Source organism: Theropithecus gelada, chromosome 9, assembly GCF_003255815.1.
Source record: "Theropithecus gelada isolate Dixy chromosome 9, Tgel_1.0, whole genome shotgun sequence".
In the NCBI taxonomy this organism is placed as follows: domain Eukaryota; kingdom Metazoa; phylum Chordata; class Mammalia; order Primates; family Cercopithecidae; genus Theropithecus; species Theropithecus gelada.
The window spans coordinates 112,133,087-112,156,747 of NC_037677.1; the positions used below are offsets into that span (position 1 = coordinate 112,133,087).

The following is a 23,661-nucleotide window of genomic DNA, read 5'->3' on the forward strand; positions in this document are numbered from 1 at the left end:
CAGTATACATGATCTATCATCTGCAATTATAGGAATTAAAGAGATAATTCATGTAAAATACTCAGCATAGTGCTTGGTACATATTACTCAACAGATGTTAGTTGCTTTTCTAATCATGAACATTATTAATGGTTAAGCTTGGATATGGTAGGTTTGAGGTGATACTAATATTTTTGTCATAATTCTTAAGGGTATCATGGTCTGACTGAAATTCAGATAAATGAACCCTCAGACCATATCTACAGTGTCCATTCTCAGTACCACATCTTAAGAGTTACATTGGCTGGGGGCGGTGGCTCATGCCTGTAATCTCAGCACTTTGGGAGGCCAAGGCAGGCAGATCATGAGGTCAGGAGATCGAGACCATCCTGGCCAACATGGTGAAACCCCGTCTCTACTAAAAATACAAAACAAATTAGCCAGGCGTGGTGGTGCGCATCTGTAGTCCCAGCTACTCAGGAGGCTGAGGCAGGAGAATTGCTTGAACCTGGGAGGCAGAGGCTGCAGTGAGCTGAGATCACGCCACTGCACTCCAGCCTGGGCGACAGAGTGAGATTCTGTCTCAAAAAAAAAAAAAAAAAAAAAGGTACACTATTAATCCGGGTATAACAACAGAATTATAACCACTATGATGATAATTCAGACTAGAGAAGGGTTCCTCAACCTTGGCAATATTGGCATTCTGGGCTGGGAAAATGCTGTTGGAAAGCCGACCTATATATTATATGATATTTATGTAGCATCCCACTAGATGCCTGTCAAGTGGTGAAACCCAAAAATGTCTCTGGACACTGCCAGATATCGCCTGGAGAACAAAAACATTCCTTGTTGAGAGACACTGGACTTGAGGCAATCCTCCATACGAAAAAACCTGTCTATTCTTTAAATATATAAAGAAGTTTTAGCATACAGCGGACTGATTTTGTTTAACCTAGAAGGCAGACACAGCACTGATTGATAGAAGTTAGAATATTGGCCAGGCATGGTGGCTCATGCCTGTAATTTCAGCACTTTGGGAGGCCAAGGCTAGCGGATCTCCTGAGGTCAGGAGTTCGAGGCCAGTGTGGCCAACATGGTGAAACCCCGTCTCTACTAAAATACAAAAAATTTAGCCAGGGTGGTGGCCTATGCCTGTAATCCTAGCTACTCAGGAGGCCGAGGTGGGAGAATTGCTGGAATCCGGGAGCAGAGGTTCAGAGGTTGCAGTGAGCCAAGATTGTGCCACTGCACTTCAGCCTGGGTGACAAAGCGAGACTTCATCTCAAAAAAAAAAAAAAAGAATATTTTCAAAATTTGAATTAACTAGAAATAGAATGCACTAAGTTGTGAGTCAGCAACTTCTCAACTTCTCAGCTACAATGAGTATTTAATTAGGTGCTGGATCACTATCAGAGCTGTACTGGGAACTTCCTTCCTGGGAGGGACTTGGAACTAAGAAATCTTTTATATCCCTTTCAAGGATAAGATGCTCTCATTTTGACAGATGTAAAGATGCAGATTTGGAAATCATTTTAATTGAGGTCATAGTTGAAATCATGAAAATAACTGTGCTTTCTCTTTGAGGGCAAGAGAAAAGAAGAGCACAATTGCATGAAGTGAATTTTAAGGAATGTCCATAATTTAAAAGAGGGAATTTGGAATGTAACCTATATTCATTGAGCCTATATTGAGTTAGGAAGTATTGAGCAAAACAAAACAAAACAAAATGAAAGAAAGTATGCAGAAGAGAGTTTTAAAGAATGAATGATTAGTATTGTCAGTTGAGAAGTTGAAGTCTGATAGTAGAGAAAACACCAGTTTATATAATTTCTAGAAAATCATGGTGACTTTCTGTTGAAAACAAATTCTGAGAAAAGTGTCCCCTAAAATGTTGAATATTGCATAAAGGGTACTTATGTTAAAATCACTTCTATGGTTGGAAAGGTTAGTATCACTGACTTTTAAAAAAATAGATTTCCTTTGATTCTGCAGGCAGGATTAGAGAACGGATATTGAAACAGAATGATTATGAGATAGTGGGCACACTCAGAGCTGCCAGCATATGGAAAGGAAAAGACTTTGAGGCTTAAGTAGCTGGATTTGTATTTGGGTACTACGACTTACTCCATGTGTGACTATAAGCAATGAACTTCAAAATCTCTGAGGACTGGATTCCTCTTTTCTCAAATAAGAATAATATATGCTATCTTGAAGGATTTCTAAGACTAAATCCAATCATCGGTGTGACGTATCCAGCACAGCATCTGGAATGTGTGCAGCATTCAATGGATAGATGTTAAAATTGACATTGTTGTTATCATTGTCATTGAAGGATATTCTAAGGTCTTCTGCTTCAAATGAGGCATAGGCAAGGAGAAAAAATATATTGAAGACTTGACAAGAGTGGAAAGTGTCAAAAATTGCCACTGCTTATGAGTGACTCAAGTGATGTACACAGTGATTATCAATTAAGGATGAGTACCAGGTTTTACTTGTGGTGTTCAGTGACCAGTGAATCTGTAATGGCCCAGTTCTGTTCACTTCTGGGTCTTCTCATAGCATAATCTATGACTACAGAGCAAATAAGGGGAAAATAAACAGTGATACAGGGTTGCAATTGATTAATGAGATTCATGTAAATCTCTGTCATTTTGAGATTTGTTAGGCTTGAGTTCCTTCTAACAAAGTACCCTGCATTATCATAGTTTATTGCATATAGTACCTAATATATTAGACCACATGTATGAACATTGTAACTGACTTATTTCTTAATGTAAACATTAGCATATGCCAGGGTTTCTCAGCCTCGGTACTACTGATATTTCGTATTGCTGATCCTTTGCTGCTGGGGACAGTCTTTAGCGTTGTAGAATTCTTGCAACACCCCTGCACTCCTCTCCCAGTTCTGACAAACAAAAATGGCTGAAGACATTGCCAAATGATCCCTAGGGGGAGGGAGCAAAATAATCTTTGGTTGGGAACCACTGGAATATGTTCATATATAAAATAGTTAGTGATAAAAATAATATAAATGTACATGTGTGACATTTGGTTTTATAAAATTTCCGTATTTTATGACTCATAATAGCAATTCTAAATAGATTTTGGTTGTGATTTCTGTTGCTTCATAAGACCAATGGAATTATAAATTTACATTCCTTCTGACAGAGAAAATTCTAAATATTGACCATAATCTATAGCAAGAAATGTAAATATTTTTTCTACCTGTACGTTTTTATTATATTTGAGAGAACATTTTAAACATTGGAAATTTATCCTATTTTTGATTGTTTATCTAGACAAAGTAATTACTTACATATATTTTTGAGTCTTTCATGTACTTTTCATTACATAGTTCAAATAAGTTTTGAGCAAAAATTATTTGTGTTTTATTCTCCAGTTGTTTCCTGTCTTTATTGCTGGTGGCTGCTGTGGTATGGAAGATCAAACAAACTTGTTGGGCTTCTCGACGGAGAGAGGTATCAGTAATATTATTTAATCTTTTGTTTAAAGATTTAAGCAAATAGGTGAATCTCTATTGTCTGTTAATTAACATGCTGTCTTGGAATACAGAATTTCAAATCATTTTTACATACTAATATTCAAAAATCACTCTAGTATTTTTTAAGCTGTAGAGCAAACTTTATCACTGTAATTTTAAGTTAGTATTTGTAAAAGCATTGGTGTGTTGCAAACAGTTTCTAAAAATGGTATTGGAATTTATAGTGAATACAATTATTTATTATGTTTAAATGATTTTGTAATATATTTAACTTAGGCATTTAGTTATGCTATAAAGACATAATTTACTTTTCTTAAGTGTCTGTTGAAATTTAAAATTCTGAGTGATAAATATTTTTGGTTTTGAAAAAGATTTTATAGCCTAGAAATTTATTATAACATTCTCTTTTTGGGAATCAAATCTTCTCCATTTTTTGATTATCTAATAATCCAACTATGTTTAAAGAGCACATCCATTGGATAAATTTCTGTATTAGAATTAATTATTTTTCTTATAATCCTAAAATTGATGAAAACAATAATATTCTTACAAAATAACAACTGATTATGTAAATTGTGTATATTCGTTAATTGAAAGGAATGAAGAAACAAAATCATCTGAGGAGCAAAAGTATGCAGTAGATTTATTCTTCTATATTTCATTTATTCAGAAAGCTAGTTTCTGTTTTTATCAGTATTCTTTTATTATACTATATTCTATTAGTATTAATCTTAGTATTTTATTTGCTATTGCACTTCTCCATATATTTCTATATGGGTTTTTTTTGGTAACGATATAAAACAACAGTATAATTGCTTACCTTCTTTTTTCCACTTAAAAAAATGTAATATTTAAAGATGTAAAAATAATCCAGAGTGTTCTAAGCTGTAGAATTAGTAAGTGACATGAATTCTTCTTAGTCTATTTTTAAGCACCCATCAAAGATCAGTACCTATGTATAATATATTTGTAAACTGGAGTCCCTCCCTGCCTTCAAATAAATCATTCATCTTAATATTCTCTGCCTCTCTGATTTTCTGTATATGGCCAGTGCAACATCAGTGAGGGTTTACTTGGAATGACTGCATGTTAAAAAGTAATCCAATTGAAAAAGCTTATTAAATATAAATATATAAAGATTTGGCAAGAAGTCAAATTCTCTGCAGAGGTAAACAATCATCTAGACATGTTAGATGATCTATTACAGTAAAATTATAGATTTGGGAAGGAAAAATCAAAATTATAGGCAGGTAGTGTGAAGGCCTTCCTTCCATAATGGACTAGGGCAAGTGACAATTTATGTCCTTAATCATTAGAAGAGAAGGCTGAATCAATCAGGGATCCTCGGTTCCCATTGCATCGTGAGGAGCACTATTTAAATATCTGATCTCTAAACTTTATAAAATGTGTCTATGTAAATATAGCATTGTGAAAATATCAAATTGTAACTACCATTAATTGGCAGCTAAATATAAGTAAGTGGTCTAGTTAAATTTCCTTACCTCTTAAAAGAAGGATTTGTACCCTAGAGTTAATTCTCAGTTGTGGTCTATTCTTTCAAGCCCTATAAATGTCTACATGTAACTAAAGTTTAAAAATGATATTTAATATTTGTTAAAACTAATATGAATAGTTTAGCTATAAAACTTTCATACTTCTCAAAATGACAAATTGATTTTGGCTAATATTGTATTATCTCAGTGTAGTAATGCTGTTTATTACATACTAAACAGGTGCTCTGGCAAGCTGATACTACTTTAATTTTTAAAATATTAATATAAATTTATCTTTTGGAAGTCAGAATCGTTCAATATATGTGATAGATGTGGAAAGGATAAAAGAGAAATAGTAGAGGGGAGCTAGATTAGGATCACTTTCCAGTTTATATCTGTATTATTAATATTACTATGTCCTCTGGAAATTCCTTTAATATAATGCCCTTCTTTCCAAAACTCATCCAGGTAGTGCTTCTTTCTATTAAAGTGTATAATAGTGTTTGCATTTAATTTGCTACCGCTTCCGAAAAAGAAAACGTATCTTGAGAGTTTATGTTATGCTATAGCATTACACGTTAAAAATATTGTGAAGAATTTTCTCAAATATAGTTTTAATAAATTCCTTTAAATGTAAAATCCTAAATATTTTAGAAACTATTCATATATTGATGTCCAAAGTAAAGATGACATTGACTTTGATGAGTATTAGAGAGCTGCTATTAGCTAGTAATGTTTATATTGCAGTCGTCCCCCCTTATCCATAGTTTTAGTTACTCACAGACGATTGGAGTCCAAAAACATTAAAATACTTTGAGAGAAAGAAATGTTGGGGGGAGGTGGGAAGTGACAGGGGGAGAGACCACATTTACATAAATTTTAGTACAGCATATTATTATAATTGTTCTATTTCATTGTTATTGTGGTTAATCTCTTGCTGTACCTAATTTATAAATGAAAATTTATCATTGGTTTTTTATATATATGGAAAAACATAGTCTGTATAGGGCTTAGTAGTATTTACAGTTTTAGGCATCCCCTGGGTGTGTTGAAACATATTTAAGGGGGAACTACTATGTTAAGAAATTGGTTTTCATTTTGGTCTTAAGAGACCCGGAGATTTTTAACCACACTAGTTGTAGTTATGTGATAATTCCATTTATAGACTTCATGTGAGTGGAGGTAAAAATATGTTTATGTCTAATCCTCTTTTTATTCAGTTTTAAATATTAGATTAACTGTAGTATTTCCAAAAGAAAAATAACCCACTATTATTTCTTTATGTGAATATTACTGTCTCTTCAAAACATTGAAGAGATCAATTATTGTAAAGCTCAGAGGACACCTTTGATTAGTAAAATGACAGTTTATGTGTTACAGTAAATGAAAGTTACTTAAAGGATTCTTTCTTTTTAGAATTTATTTAGTTTTATTACAGCAGTTGTACTAGTTGCGTTTCCAAATGTAATGAAAGTTTAAAATGAAAATAATCTTTGGAAATGTTTTAACATATTGTGTTCCTTCAACTAGGTGTGTTACTTTTTTAACTAAAGTTTTGTTTTCTCATAAACACAGATATACTTATTGTGGCATAATTTTAAATTCAGAGGATAGTCATGTTATGACTTTTGAATAACACCCTTGAGAATTCAGGGGCTCTTAAACACACATTAAAAAAAATGAAACTACAAAAGGCTTCAATTTTGATATGACCCCTTCATACACTAACCCCAAACAAATTTCTGTGGTAACCCTGTTAAAAAGATGAAAACTTTCTTTTGGGATGCGCTAATGAATGGAAACAATAAGTGTATATTGATAAGTGGAAATATTATAATACACTAGAAAGATGAATTCATTTATATAGCTTGTCCTTTTTACAGAGGTGTTAAAATCATTTAGCTTCAGTGGCACATTCAGTTATAGTCATCACATTATTAAAATATTTGTCAGGAGCAAGTATATGTAAAAAGGAGTCTATTGAGCTGTTTTTATGCTTGATAATCTTCATTCTTAATCTGAAATTTGAATTTTAATAGGTATCATACGGTGTAAAGATATTTAATTGTTGAAGATATTTAATTGTTCACTGCAATGAAGAGATTTGATCAAAAATTTGACTATGATATGTGCAAATATGATGCTTATTTTAATAGTTACAAGAAGCTAATTTTTTCCATTTTGAGTTGTTTAACTGTAGCATGTCTCAGTGAAACTTTAACTGCAAAATCTGTAGAATAAAAGATCCATAGGCAAAGGAAGGGTTGTTTTTACATTAACTTCATATTGCTAGTGAGTCTGACTATTTGAATGATCACTACATTTCATGTGATAGCACTTTTTTCCTTTTTAATGCTTGTAAATTTACAGTTTTTTTAAAGTTTAAAAATATTTTAATGTAGAACTTTACCACACTACTTTTTTTTTTTTTTTTTTTTTTTCTGATATGGAGTCTTGCTCTGTCGCCCAGGCTGGAATGCGGTGGTGCAATCTTGGCTCACTGCAGGCTTCACCTCCCGGGTTCACACCATTCTCCTGCCTCAGCCTCCAGAGTAGCTGGGACTACAGGCGCCCGCCATCATGCCCGGTTAATTTTTTTGTATTTTTAGTAGAGACGGGGTTTCACCGTGTTAGCCAGAATGCTCTCGATCTCCTGACCTGGTGATCCACCCGCCTTGGCCTCCCAAAGTGCTGGTATTACAGGCTTGAGCCACTGCGCCGGGCAACCACACTACTTTTTACTATTTCTCACATATTAGACTTCTCTTCTGCTTCAAAATCAATACAGGAGAATTTGGAGGATAAGACATGTCCAATGAGGGACTGAATTTATGTTCATAATACCCTATCTCCCTGCACAGTTTGTAATCATGAAGCATAAACCTAGATTTGTATTTTTTATTATCACCCTTAAATTTGAGTTAAAAATAATAAACCAATATCCACAAGTAGAGTTTTAGTAGCTTTGAGTAACAAACTAGTTTTCCAGAGGCAAATATGTTAGTTCTTTCCTTCTATACCTGTTTTATTGTTACAAAACCAGACATAAGTAATAATATTAAACTATACTTTAATAATGACATTTTATGGGTATATAAACCAATTAGTTATAAAATATTCTCTGACGTGGTAAATAGTGATAAATAGACTCTCATCTAAGTAATATTAATGCAATGTAGCCGTGTTTTACAAACTGAACTACTCTTTTCTCCTGAGACACTAAATATATTTACAGAAAGAGGACTGGGCACAGAATAAAAACATTAAGGAAACAATGAAAGTGTTAGTTTAGGTGGATAAATTCAAATTAACTGATTACGTACTGCCTGCAACCTTTTGTAGAATTTCATAGCACTTCAAAGCTCTGTAGTTTGTAAATGTTTAAACATTTTAACATATAGATAAAGCTTTCCATTAAACACATACTTTTTAAAACTCATTAGTAAATATTTCACTCAAATAAATGTCTTTGCAGTTAATGGCCACAGTGTCAACTTACTGTTGCTTGTCATTTGCTTTTTATTGAATTGAAAACTAAAATGATTATTATTGTATTAATTTTCTTCCTTTATCCTGTGAGACTAGAAATTACAGGTCTTCAGCATGCCTATTGCGTTATCATACTTTGAAAATTTTAACATAAATTTACTTTAAAATAACTTGAATTGAGAAGTCAAATATGTATGGGGCTGAGATTTGAAAAATAACTGATATATGCCTTTTAAACCTGTTTCCAAAGACCTTATGGTAAATATAGTGCTTCCATTTTGCTCTGTTCAACAAAGGTATATCAGTTTCTTGCTATATTATAAGCAAATTGATAAATACTGAGGATATAAAGAAAAAGACATTGACCCCATTATTGGGGAATTTGTAGTTTTAAAACATTTCAGTGAGGCAGACAGACACACACACATACACGTACAGAGTTCTTAGGGGAGCACCTGGATTTACTTTATTGTGATGTCATGCATAGGGAGATAGAATATATTGAAAAGTTTTCTGGAAATCAGATTAGTAATGGAAGTAAATGTGAACTGTTTCATAATTATACACAGGATTAATTTAAAAAAAAACCCTAAACCAAAAAACTTTGGGCACTGTTTTTACTATATGTGCAATATAATAGATTTGTCTCAAATCACTTTTTCTTTATTATATGCTATTATCTTTATATTTAGACCCAGTCACTTAGACTAAAACATTATACTGATTTATTCTAAAAAATGTAGTCTCACTAACCGCAACATCTTATCTGTCTTATATACTCAAACGAATGTATATCTCGATATATGTGTCTGATGTTTATGTGTATATATGTGTTTTTATGCTAAAAAGTTCATTTTTTATCTAAAATTCAAACTTAACCAAGTGTTCTGTATTTTTATTTGCTCAATCTGGCAACCTTATTTTCAACACAAATGCTCACCCTGGAGCTCAGGGGTGGGTTCAGCCTCATAAAATCCACAGGAACTCAGAGAGAAGTAAAAAGGAATAATTCTCTAAAGTAGAATCTTGATTTGTTTTCAAAATAAGGGAGAGTTATACTGGGCAAGCAAAAATAAAAGATGTTTACTCCATATATTATTTATCAAAATTAAAAACTCTTTGGCTCACTAGTTAGATTTCTGAAAATATATCTTAAAGATATGTACCTGCCTACCTTTTCAAAGTATACTCATTTATAGATACTTACAGAGAGATTTTTGTATATCAAAACTATTTCATATCATTCAAAAAGATTCTAGAAAGAAGTTCTGTGTTCTTATTAGGTAACTGAAAAAAAGAATGAGACATATTTTTGTTAATATTAAATTAGTTTATTCCTTCCTTCAACAAATATTTATTGAACCACTATTGTTGTTTCAAGCACATTTTTAGACAAGTACAGCAATGAACAAGCCAAATAAAATCCCAGCCCTCAAAAATGTTTACAGATCTGAAAATCTATATTATTAACTGGAAAATACATGACATAGTTTTTTTGATGTTGCTATTTGTATCAATCACACATGAACAAGCATAACGTGCATGGAAATTATGGGTCTGTTGGTATTTGATAAAGAAGAATGACTATGTTATTTGATAACTATAATGCAAACAAATAGTCAAATAATGGGCAAGTTGAGAGAACATGACCTAACATTTTAAGTTAGGCACTTAATAAAAATAGTATTTAATTTTCACACTAAAAATATGTATATTTGCCCTTTACTTATATAAGGAATTTGAGGAGACTAGAGTGCAATGCTCAAAGCTTACAACTAGTAAAAGAAGAAGCTGTAACTTAAAACCAAGTCTGTCAGACTGAACCATACAGAGAACTTTACAGATAGCCTGAGTTTGAACAAGTTGGTTTCATAATGGACCACTTATAATGTAACTTATGCATCTGTTTGTTGTACAGGAAATATGTTGTATTTCATCTAATATTATGACACAATCAATCATTATTTGATGTACCGGTTACAAAGAAAACATGACACTTATTCAACTATTGCGCAATGTTCACTTCCCACTGAGAATATTTATTTTCTACATATTGAAAGAGCTCTTATATAATTATTTAGATATAGTTTTGTTGTATGTCATTCATATTTATACAGAGAGGAAAATAAAAGCAAAATAAATTGGGTAAAGTTTTGCTACAACTTATTCACCTTCATAGTCCAAGTTTTTAAAAATCACTTTTTGAGTTAAGCTAAATATATTGTATGTTTCACATAGTATCATTGACTACAATAATCAAGTTTATGTCTGTGCAGGCAATGAGAACTACATCACAACTGTCATCTGGCCAGCAGTGATTATACAATGTCATTGATTTTAAAACACATTGGAGTTTAGAGATATTAAAATGTGAAATAATGTTTCTTAGAGTCAATCAAATATGGTAGAACCTTCTTTATAAGGTGTTTAAGACTAAGCGAATGAATGCATAACCCCACTGCATTTTACCTAACAGACTTCAATAAATGTTAGCTGTTATTGATATGTCATACAAAGAATGATCAGCATTATACATTAATATTACTAACAACAACTCCTGTGTATCTTGGACTCCTCCTCCATTTCTACTGTAATGCGATGGTTCTCAATCTAGTAGACCCTTGAGAATCACCTGTGGATCTTTAAAATGTGTGTGTGTGTGTGTGTGTGTGTGTGTATTTGCATGCCATTCTACTGTTCCATCCCCGTCAGATATACAAAATCAGAATTTCTATGTGTGAGGCTCAGCCAAGTGTGTTTATTTTTAAAGCCCTCAAATGTTCTAATATGCACTATTGGCCTAGAAACACTGCTTTAGCTTCTACTCTGACAGAGCTGGGAAACTATTGAAGGGTTTCCAACAAACTTGTAAAGATATCTAAGTTAAAAGGATCTGATTTTAAGCTGATCACTTGCTTCTGTGGTTAGTCCAAGTAAAATTGGTTTAGGGAAAGGAGTTTAATTTTTAATGTTAAGTTTGGTACATCTACTAGACATCTAATTAGATCTATCGAGGAGGCAGGAGTTGCATCTGGCATGAGGAAACAGAGCTGAGTAGGAAGTTAAATTTGGGAATCTCAGCATGTAGATGGCATTTGAAACCCTGGGACTAGATAAATTTACACAGAGAGGAGGATTAAGCCCTGAGGCATTCAAATTTAAGAAGTCAGAGAGAAGACAAGCAACCAGCATGAATACTGGAAAGCAGCTACCAATGAAGGTGGAAAAAAACCCTGAGCTTCTGGAAGCCAAGGAAACACTGTATAAAAAGGAACAGAGTTATCAGTTGTCCAAAAACTTCTGGTGGTTCAAGTGAAATAACTGAAAATTGACCATTGTATTTAGCCACTTAGAAATAATTGCTGACCCCAACAACAGCAATTTTAGTGGACTGATAGATGCAAAAGTTTGATTGAAGTTTGATGAGAAAGAATGGAACAAGATGACTTCTAGAGTGACAGCAAGAGGAGCCCCTGAGACCTATTCCCCAGACAAACATCATTAACTAGTGAAAAATCTTTAAAAAACAAACAACCGGCTGGTTTCAGTGGCTCACACCTGTAATTCCAGCACTTTGGGAGGCCGAGGCTGGCGGATCATGAGGTCAAGAGATCGAGACCATCCTGACCAACATGGTGAAACCCTCTCTACTAAAAATACTGGAATTAGCTGGGTGTGGTGGTACGTGCCTGTAGTCCCACATACTCGGGAGGCTGAGGCAGGAGAATCACTTGAACCTGGGAGGCAGAGGTTGCAGTGAGCCAAGATCCAGCCACTGCACTCCAGCCTGGCGACAGAGCAAGACTCCATCTCAAAAAAAAAGAAAATAAAAACCATTTAAAATATCTGGAAATAGTTTTAAGTGCATATGGAAAACAAACATTTGTTACGGGTGGAGGGTCTTGACTATGAGTTGCCCAGGTCCTTGGAGATTTGGACAAAGAATTGAGCAAAACGCACAAAGTAGCAGAGGAATGAAATGCAGGAAAGAAGCAGCAAAAGCAGAAACTTGTTAAAGAGAGAAAACATTCCACAGAGTGGGAGCAGGCCTGAGCAAGCTGCTCAAGGGCCTGGGTGCAAAGTTTTCTGGACTTTAAGTACCCAATTTGAGGTTCTTATTGGCTACCCCTTATCTGGAAGAAGGTTTTGGTTTGTGACTAGTTAAAGGCTGAGGTGAACTGGCACCCCATGCAGATAAAGGGATGGTCCCTGCCTGGTCTGTGGCCTATCCAAGGCACTCTCCTTTTCTGTCTGAGATGTGGTGGAAGGGGGAGGGCTAGGGAGAGTAGCTTTTGATCCTTTGTTACTCAGCTTGGGGAGAGAGGTTTTTTTTCCCTTTTGGTTTAGTTTTAGGAAGTTGGTGTTAATTGGCCTCAGGTTCCCTGCCCCCAAACCTGGGCGTTTTCCTTTTGATCCAGTTTTGGGAAGTCGTCATGAATTGGCCCTAGATTTTCTGCCCCTAGACCTTGGTGTTTTCTCTTTTAGAAGTTTGCTCAAATTGACCTTAAGTTCCCTGTCTGCAGACCCTATTTTCCTGCCTCACACTTGTTTAAGAAAATCTACTAATTCTCAGTAAGAACAGCAAATCTATAGCATTTGAGCCTCAACTTGCTCCCTTTCTACCCTCTCCTAGCTCACTGTGACTAGCATTTCTTATCCCCCCAGCTCCCTTTTGCAGACGCTGTATTCTAGACAAAATCAGCTGAGGCCTGAGGCTCTCTCATTCTAATGAGCCCCACTTGTATAGCAAGAAGCTCTTCTCAAGGCATAGCAGCCTGATAATAACAGGGCCCAAGTCTCCCTCTCTCCACCTTTCTTATAGGGTAGAGATTTCATGACTGGGGAGATAATATGAGAATACAAAAAAGTAACACCTCTGCTGGACACCCTGCTCCTGAAGCAGGAAAATTATTTAAGAGAGTTATGGGCCACTGTCCCCATCATTAGCTCTAGAGCTTGCACAAACTAGCAAAACCAATTCAAAAAGATATAAAATCTAAATAAACCTATAGCAAGCACAGAGATTGCATTTGTTATTTTTAAATTTCCAATTAGATACATCAACATTCTGTTTACAGCAAGCACATCTAGCACCCAGATCTTGTTTTCTAATATTAGAGAACTCTTTCCAACGGTTCCTCCATTCCTAACATACTCTCATTCTTGGTGTGTGTGTGTGGTGGGGGGGGGGGCATGCACGCCCCCTCTTACATTTTGGTACTATAAGAAACTTCAAGTTTAGCTTGTATACTTCTTGCCCCAGTCCTAGAATTAGCCATTTCTCCAAGGATCTCTGGTTCCCTTTCTTGTAGCATACATATTGCCTAGATTTTGATTTCTAAATACCATTCACCAATAAAAGGAGTTTGGATGCAAATCACACGAGAATCTCAATAGACACAGAAAAAGCATTTGACAAAGTCCAACAACCTTTAACCATAACAACACCCAGCTAGTTAGGAACAAAAAGAAATCCTCAACCTGATAAAAGGCGTCTACCAATAACCCACATCTGGCATCGTACTTAACTTTTTTAAAATCACTTATATCAGGAACAAATCAAGGATATCCACTCTCTAATTCTATTCAGCATTTTACTGTATATTGTAGTCAGGGCATTTAGGCAAGGAAATGACATAAGCGCCATCTAGATTGGGAAGAAAGAAGTAAAGCTGTCTCTATTTGCAAATAACATGTTTTGTAAATAAAATTCCTTAGAAATCCACTAAAAAAACTGTTAGAACTAATACACAATTTTAGCAAGGTTCAGGATGCTAGAGCAATATAAAAATCAGTTGTATTTCTATACATTAGCAATTAAGAATCTGAAAATAAAACTAAACAATTCAATTCAAAATAGCATCAATAAGAACAAAATACATAGGAACAAATTTAACAAAATCTGTAGAAAACATATACTATGTATATTAGTCCATATTCACACTGTTAATAAAGACACACCCAAGACTGGGTAATTTGTAAAGAAAAGAGGCTTAATTGACTCTCAGTTCCACATGGCTGGGTAGGCCTCACAATCATGGCAGAAGGTGAATGAGGAGAAAAGTCACATCTTACATGGTGGCAGGCAAGAGAGTTTGTGTAGGGGAGCTCCCCTTTCTAAAATCACCAGATCTCATGAAACTCATTCACTATCATGAGAACAGCATGGGAGAGACCCTCCCCATGATTCAGTTACCTCCCACTGGGTACCTGCTATGACAGGTGGGAATTATGGGAGCTACAATGCCAGATGAGATTTGGGTGGAGACACAGCCAAACCATATCACTCTGAAAACTATAAAACATTGTTGGAAGAAATTAAAGAAGACCTAAATAAATGGAAAGATACTATATGTTGATGGATTCAAAGACTTTATATTGTTAAGATGACAGTACTCCCAAACTGATCTACAAATTCAACATAATACTTACCCAAATACTAGGTAGCTTGTTTGTAGAAATTGACAAGTATATCCTAAAATACACAGGGAGATGCAAAGGGCCCTAAACAGCAAAACCATTCTTGAAAAAGAACTAAGCTTACACTTCATAAATTCAAACTTACTGTACAACTGTAGTAATCAAGATGGTGTGATATGGGCATAAGACTGGATATTTGGATCCATAGAATGTCACTGAGAATCTAGAAATAAACTCTTACATTTATAGTTGATTGGTTTTTTACAAGAGTACCAAGACAATTAAATGGAAGAAAGATTCATCTTTGCAACAAATGGAGCTAGGCAACTGGGTAGCCACATGCAAAAGAATGAAGTTGGACCCATAACTCATATCACCATACCCAAATAAAGTCAACAGGAATCGATACACCAATATGTAAGACCTAAACTATAAAACTCTTAGAAGAAAATACAGAAGAAAATCTTCTTGATCTTTCAGAATCTTCTTAGACATGACATCAAAAGAAAAGATGATTAAAGAAAAACAAATTGGAATTCATTGAAATTAAAATCTTTCTGTTTAAAAGACACCATGAAGAAAATGAAAATACCACCTCCAGAATGGGAGAAAACTTTTGCGTATCATATATCTGATAACATACTTGTATCTAAATATGCAAAGGACTCTTCCAAGTCAGTAATCAAAAGGCAAATTACGCACTTAAAATGAATATAGAATTTGAATAGGCATCTCTCCATATAATAAATGCAGTTTGCCTTTTGTAGTCATGGTTTCCACATCTGTGGATTCACCCAATCAAGGATTGAAAATATTCTGAAAAAATGTTGAAAAATATAACAATAAATATAAAATAAATAAAAATACATTATAACAACTATTTACATAATATTTGCATTGTATTGGGCACTATAAGTAATCTAGAGATGCTGTAAGGGCTTGGCATTGATTGTTAGTGGTGTAGTTGGTTGCAACAAATGGGAAAATGTGCATAGGTTATACGCCACTATGACACCATTTTTAAGTAAGTTACTTGAGCATCTGTGGATTCTGGTATTCTTGCAGAGATCCTGGAACCAATCTCCTGCAGATACCGAGGGACAACTCTGTGTGTGTGTGTGTGTGTGTATGTGTGTGTGTGTGTGTGTGTGTATGGTCAGCAACTCATGAAAATGAAAAGATGCTCAACAACATTAGCATTAGCAGAAATAGAAATCAAACCTACAATAAGATACCACTAAATGCTTGTGATTGATAATACTGTTATTATTATTCACCAATAATCATCACCAGTTATCACCAAAATGTTGGTGAGGCTATGGAGAAATTAGATCCCTCCTACATTGTTGTTGGATATTTAAAACTGCCACTTTGTAGTGTAATACAGTCTGACAATTCCTTGCAATGTTAAAGTTTCCATATGACCCAGCAATTCCACTCTTAGGTGAATACTGAAGAAAAATGAAAACATAGGTCTACATAAAACTTTTACATTAATGTTCATAGCACCATTATTCATTACAGCTTTAAAGTAGAAATATCCCAAATGCCCAGCAACTGATGAATGGACAAATAAAAGGTGATACATGTGTAAATGGAATATTATTCTACATTAAAAGTGAGTGAAGTACTGATGCATGTTATAACAGTGAAAGAGCCTTGAAAACATTAGGCAAATCTAAAGAGACAGTAAGTAAATTCACGGTTGCCTTGGGCTGTGCTTGGGTATTTGATGGAATGTGGGGCCAGATGGAGAATGATTGTTAATGGGTACATGGGTTCTTTCTGGGATGATGAAAATGTTTTAAAATTAGACTGTGGTAATTGTTGTACAGCTTTATGAAAAATTTAAATATTATTGAATCTTATGCTCTAAATGGGTGATTTACAAATTTCTTTGTAGAAATTGACAAGCTTCTTTGTTGAAATGGTTTGTCTGTGTCCCACCCAAATTTCATTTTGAATTGTAGTTCCCATAATCCCCACATGACGTGGGAGGGACCAGATGGAGATAATTGAATCATGAGTGCGGTTTTCCCCATCCTGTTCTCATGACAGTGAGTTAGTTCTCTTGAGATCAGATGGTGGTTTTTTTTTTTTTTTCTTTTCCTTTCTTTTCTTTTTTTTTTTTCAATACAGAGTTTCACCTTTGTTGCCCAGGCTGGAGTGCAATGGCATGATCTCGGCTCACTGCAACCTCCGCCTCCTGGGTTCAAGTGATTCTCCTGCCTCAGCCTCCCGAGTAACTGGGATTACAGGCACACACCACCATGCCCAGTTAATTTTTTGTGTTTTTAGTAGAGATGGGGTTTCACCATGGCCAGGCTGGTCTTGAACTCCTGACCTCAGGTGATCCACCCTCCTCGGCCTCCCAGAGTGCTGGGATTACAGGCATGAGCCACTGCGCCCAGCTGAGATCAGATGGTTTTATACGGGGAGTCCCCCTTTACTGGGCACTCATTCTCTCTCCTGTCCCCATGTGAATAAGGACGTGTTTGGTTCCCCTTCTGCCATGATTGTAAGTTTCCTGAGGCCTCCCTAGCCATGCTGACCTGTAAGTCTATTAAGCCTCTACCAGTCTCAGGTATGTCTTGCACAAATTGGGCTTAAGTTCATAACCAGTGTGAGAATGGGCTAATACATTTCTAGAAATTGACAGGTAGATTCAAAAACTTATATGGAAATACAAAGGACCCTAACTAGCAGAAACATTTTTGAAAAAGAACAAATTTACAGTTCCTGAATTCAAACTTACTACAAAATTATAGTAATCAAGATGGTATTATTATACTACACAGTATATTTCTTAGTTCTTTTGTGTTGCTATGAAGGACCATACCTAAAGGAAGAAGGTTTATTTGCCTCATGGTTCCACAGGCTGTTCAAGAAGCATGGGACCAGTATCTGCTTCTGGTGAGCGCCTGTTAAAGCAACAGTATAAGATTCTTTATATTGCATAAATTATTGTGGAATGATAGTAATATAGTTTCCCTGAATTTTGTTGACAGGATTTGACATGTTAAAAGTTGAGTTTGCAGGTGATAATGCTACCTACATTCCATATTAACTTCAGTCATCATTCTGTAAATTGTTGCTTAAAATATAGAATTTCCTTCATTTAAAGAATTATGCCATAATTCGCACATCCGTGTTGAGCAATTCTCTTCCTACCACCACCCACCTCCCCTTGCAGGGGAATTTGTTTGCTAGGTATATACTGTTAACAGTTAGGCATTTATATACAGATTTAAACCTAATACAGAATTCGGCAGTATGTATTATTTATGAACTAAAGTTTCTTGTCATGTGAGCTTTTAAAATATATTCTACTGGTTCTAATTTAAGGATAAAAAACCTTAAACAAAATAATTTTATTGTGATTTGAACATAGTTATTATAATGCTATATTAATTTTCTGAAAATAAATTTAGTCATTTAACAATACATAGTTGTCTTAGTAACTATTTTGTATTTTATCTCAGAATAAAAATATGTTTGCAATAATAGCATCCTGGATAATTGGCTTTCACAATAATTCAACCACATTATAAGGAACATGGAAATAGGTAATATACTGAATGATAGATATTGTGCATACTCCATCACTAGTAGTGGTTCACTATAACAGTGGTTCTCAACCAAAGAGGATGTCTTAAAATATAATTAGAAAAAGAGGCCTAGTCTGGTTGATTTTGATATCCCCATTAGATACGTAATCCTGTTCTCCTCATGTCCAAGAATCACATCTGTACTGGAAATCATGCTGAACTGGTGTTCAGCCTGTACTGTCCTTATCTATAAATTACCGGGTATTCCTGCTGTATAGTATATTTATTTATTTTTAAATCATTTTGATGCCAGCATAATTATGGTCTAATTTAGTTTATTGTCATTCACTGAAATGATTCATTTACTTTAGTCATGATATTTAGGTAAAGCATTATTAGAGTATATTGAATTAACATGGTATTAGATTCATGCATGAATGTAATATTGAAAATGTTAACTATTATAGGATATTAATTATTTCAAGTCTGAAATCCACTGTTATTATATTGTAACAATTATGAAGCGTTGTAACCAATACTGTGAACAAGGGCAGTCAATCAGAGCTTGATTCTGTATTCCCACAGCCCATTCAAACTCATTTGCTGTGGCCAATTTGTTCTAGTTCCTAGAGTAGCTAGAATTGAAGATAATTTTTTTCTTATATCTCTTTTTAATAGATTTATGTATTTCCTTTCCTTGGCAATTTGGTATTATAAAATTTTATTCTATTAATGGAAGAGATTTTTAGAAGTCATCTCCTCTTTATTGGAAATAAACATGGACAGTTTGCTATCAAATCAAGCATTATTTTTATACCTTGTACATGTTTTCATATCTATTTTTAATAGGTGATATGTCTGTAGGTTTCAGAGTTCAACATTTCCACCAGCATTACCTACCCACTCAATTATTCCCTCCCCTCTATAGCCGATCAGTGTTATCAGGGTTTGTTTTGTGTGTATATTCTTCTGAAGTTATTTTATACATACCGAAGCAATATGAATACACATCTTTTTCTACATTACTTACACTAATAATAGCATATTCTTTATACCCTGTTTTTGTATATTTTTAATGTAACTGTAAAGTTCTAATAAATTGTTATAATTCTGAATTATTTAGCAACATAAAAATATTTCACATCTATTGATGAGAAGTCAAAAATGTATTTTTTCCATTATAGTCACATTTTGACCACTTTATATCTTTATTTCTCTTTACTATTTATTTCTACAGTGGAGCATTTCTAATGCACTTAGAATATTCTTTTAGAGAGATATTTTTAAGAATTCCAGGATACCAATCCAGCTATGTAATTCTGAGAAATAATTTTTAGAACCACACTACAGTGGAGTACTCTCAAAAACTACATGGCTCTAACTCAAGTTTATAACAGTAATATAAGGAAAATGACTGAGAATTTCAGTAGGAAATTTAAGACACAGCAAGCTAAATTACAGTCTTAGAGAATTAAATTAAAATGTTGGCAAACTGCTTTAGATCATGTTATAAATTCTATGAAATATGACTAATATAAAATAATAAAGGCTTCTGCTACTTTTTCCTTCATTTAAATGAATGTGTGTGTGAGTTTGTGTGTGTGTGTGTGTGTGTGTAACTGCTTTTTATATTAGTGTAGAAGGACTATGTAATTGCATGGTTATTGTATTATGCAAGTATAAATTTTGTATCGTATTATTGTGTTAAGTAACGGTACAGACTTACAGCCTTCAAGTTCTAGCTTTCCACCTATGCATTTACAGCAATTAATATTTACTACTTTGATCCTAATGGCTTGCTTTGGAAATTGACTTAGAATGGCTTAGAAGCACACACTCATCAACTAGTAATAGCTTATGGTACAATAGCATCCAAATTTCAAATCTATACATGGTAAGTATTTTCAATCAAACTATATAAGATTATAATTTAAAACTTTAAAAATCATTATATATTTTGCAAATTTACCATTTGATTATTTTTATTATTTATTATTGCCATCCTAAATTTTTCTACTAGTATAAAAGTATATTTTGTTCCTAAAAATGCCAGGTTATTACCATAAATAACATTAATTTCCTTAAACATACAGGTTAGCAAGATTCTACTCAGTCTATTTCTCTAAAATTGTTTGAGTAAAAATGTTAGCTTCTTATTTCTTATTTCTATTCATGCTGAAGTACTGACATTGTGAACTCCAATGAGGTCTATAATTGGTAAACTATCTTTGACTTTCAGAAAACACATAATTGTTTAAACAATTCTATATGATAGCTATAGTTTTCTTTTTTCTTCTTCTTCTTTTTTATTATTATTAAAGATGGTATCTTGCTGTATGGCCCAGGCTGGTCTTGAACGCCTAGGCTTAAGCAGTCCTACTACCTCAGCTTCCCAAATTGTTGGGATTACAGGTGTAAGTCATTGCACCTGGGCAAGAGCCATAGTTTTCTAATCATAGTGCAAGAAATATGCTATTCTTAGAAGCTGGTTTTGTATTATATTGTTTAATATGAAACACGTATCTCCTGTAGATGTGGACAATTTATTATTACTTTCAGAATGGTTATTTGCCTAACAGATGAGCTAACATAAATTAAGCAGCAAATCAGTTTTGCTTCCTTTAGATAATTAGTAATTTACATATAACCTTTGGCTATTCTTTTATCTTAGGGTATTGATATAAGTTGCATAAAATTGTTTTCTATGTAGAATGTGCTTTGAAATGCAAAATCTAATTAAAATGCACTATTTTAGGACAGTTGAGTTGCTAAATGATACTATGGAGACTATTATAAATATTTTAGGAATCTGAGTGGAGTATATAAGAAAGCTAAATTATAACCTCTATGGACTACTTTAGGTTACTTTATCAGTCAGCTGAAACAAGAAAAACTGCCTAGATACTTAGATTATTGACTTTTTTTTTTACATATACTATATTTAGAAATAATGCAATTGTTATTGTATTATGATACCTAGACAATTTCACATTAAGGTACATATTAAAATAATGTTTGCAAGATACACTAAGGTTAGTAGAGGAGGCTGATTGTGGCTGTAGGTATTCCGCCCAGGGGCTTTCACACACACCCCAGGAGGCTGCTCAAGAACAATGAGCATCAACACATTTATAATCACTTAATGGCACACTTGTTAATGAATCATATTCCAATTACTAGCAACTGAAATTCAATTTTGTAGAAGGCGTGGTAAATGATATACCTGTTTGTCCAGCCAGGACAAACAATAAGTATTTGTCAAGAACCTCCTATTTGCTTAACACACTTGTTCAGCAAGTACCCAATATTGGGTAAACTGTGGCATTTAGTTTTAAAACTGAAAATTTCCTAATTTTATAATAAAGATTGAGTGTAGAATCTTATGGTAGCTGTGAAATGTTATGTAGGTAGTTGATTATTATCCAGAATCTTAATGTATTAAATCACAGTTTAGTGAGGTTAATACTTTACAAATTCAAAGTAATGCTTTTTTAGATTACTGTCCTTCTTTTCCTTTTAATATGTGTGGTAAAGTGAACTACTGTGTTTTAGCTACTCTTTCATGTGTATTGGAATAAGTTTTTCTAAATGAAAATGTATCTCATTTTGTCCTGAAGATGAATTCAAAATTAGAGTTTGCCTGGTGAAAACTGTTTTCCACTTAATTTTGCAGATCTATTTTATAAAAAAATTTATATTAATTAAAAGTACATATCACATGATTTAGCCAGGGATGCCATGCATGCTGGCAACCTATTAAAAAATGAAGAATTTTAAGATTTATTTCACTTTTGCTGTCATTGTTGATAGTTTTAGTCTATTTTTAATCCAAAATTTTAATCATATACTGATTCAAATTCTATGTTGAGATGTAATTTTAGAATAATGCAGGAACATTTTTATTTTGTTAAAATGTACTTATTTTTAATGTTTCCTAATTAGTGAATTACATGCTCATTAGTGAACAACTAGGATGTATTTTAATAACAGTTAGTTTAATGAGAATGGTGAAAACTAAATACACTCTCCAGAAAAATCTTGGCAAGGAGAATAATGCATAATAAGCAACAGTCACAATGTCTATGATCTCTTTTTGTTTAACCTTTATAAAACCTGTATAGTTTTGCTACCTAATGAGTGAAATATTTGGTGGCAGCCTGAATACTGTCATCCTTTATCTAGTTGTTATTCTACTTAATATGTCTAATTATTGTGCTTAGAATTACTTCCTATTTTTTCTTAATATAAATGTTTGTTGGATTTCAAGTGAAGGTGACTTTGTTGCTGAAAGCTGGCAGTTAACGATAACAGTGGAATAAAACATTTTATGAATGTGGGTACATAGAATCACACCTGGCAGAAGTTGTTGTCATACATAGTAAGTGGCCAGTGCACTTTTGTTCAGGCTATTGAATCATGGTGATACTCAATACAAAGAGAAGGAAAAAGAGAAGTCCTTACTCAATATTGAAATTCACAAGAAACAGAATAAATTATAATTGGCTTCATCTTTTTATGTTAAAAATTTAATATTTAACGTTAATTTAATTACCTGAATACAGGATTGCTAAACAATTTAAGTATAGCCATTGAAAATAGGATGCCCAATTACTAAAGCTATGTTCTTTTTGCTTTATTAAAGATTTTAAATGCCAGCAACATCACTTTGGTAGTAATATTTTCAGGTAATATTGATTATAAAGCACATATGTTCGTGTCTACGTGAACTGGATATTATCTTAAATATCTTTGCCAGAATTTAGATTCTAAATATAAAGCTCTCAGCAAGTTCTTAATGCTTGGAAAAAACTCAGCTTTCATCTTAGCTGGAATATGAGGTAGTACGTAAAAAACAAATGTAGGTTCTTCTATACTAGATTTGTAAAAACGAAATTTGATTTTGGAGTGTTAGGTTTTATTTCAATTTAATTTAATTTTTAAAATAAGTAATATATTAACATAATTCAAATTTAGGAAAAAATAAAAAGTCATAAATTTAAAAGTTTTACATTTATCTATAACCTAGTCCACACTTTCCCTCCCTGCCTTCATAGATAAACACTTGTTTACTATGTATCCTTCCAGGTTTCCTTTATCATGATATTGCATATTCCAACATCAACATATGCAAATATGTAAACTTGTATCCCTTCTTTATTATACAAAAATAATATATTTCCATATTTCATTAAACGTGAGTTCAATTTGCACATTTTTATGTAACACCAAG

General features: G+C 33.5%; 1 protein-coding gene across 1 annotated transcript in view; it reads left to right on the forward strand.

Moving 5' to 3' along the window:
- Positions 1-23,661, forward strand: part of ATRNL1 (attractin like 1) — an 831,601-nt gene that overhangs the window by 428,037 nt on the left and 379,903 nt on the right. The window contains exon 26 of the mRNA XM_025396530.1: positions 3,380-3,458. Coding sequence (XP_025252315.1) covers positions 3,380-3,458 — 79 coding nt within the window. The remainder of the gene's footprint in view (positions 1-3,379; positions 3,459-23,661) is intronic.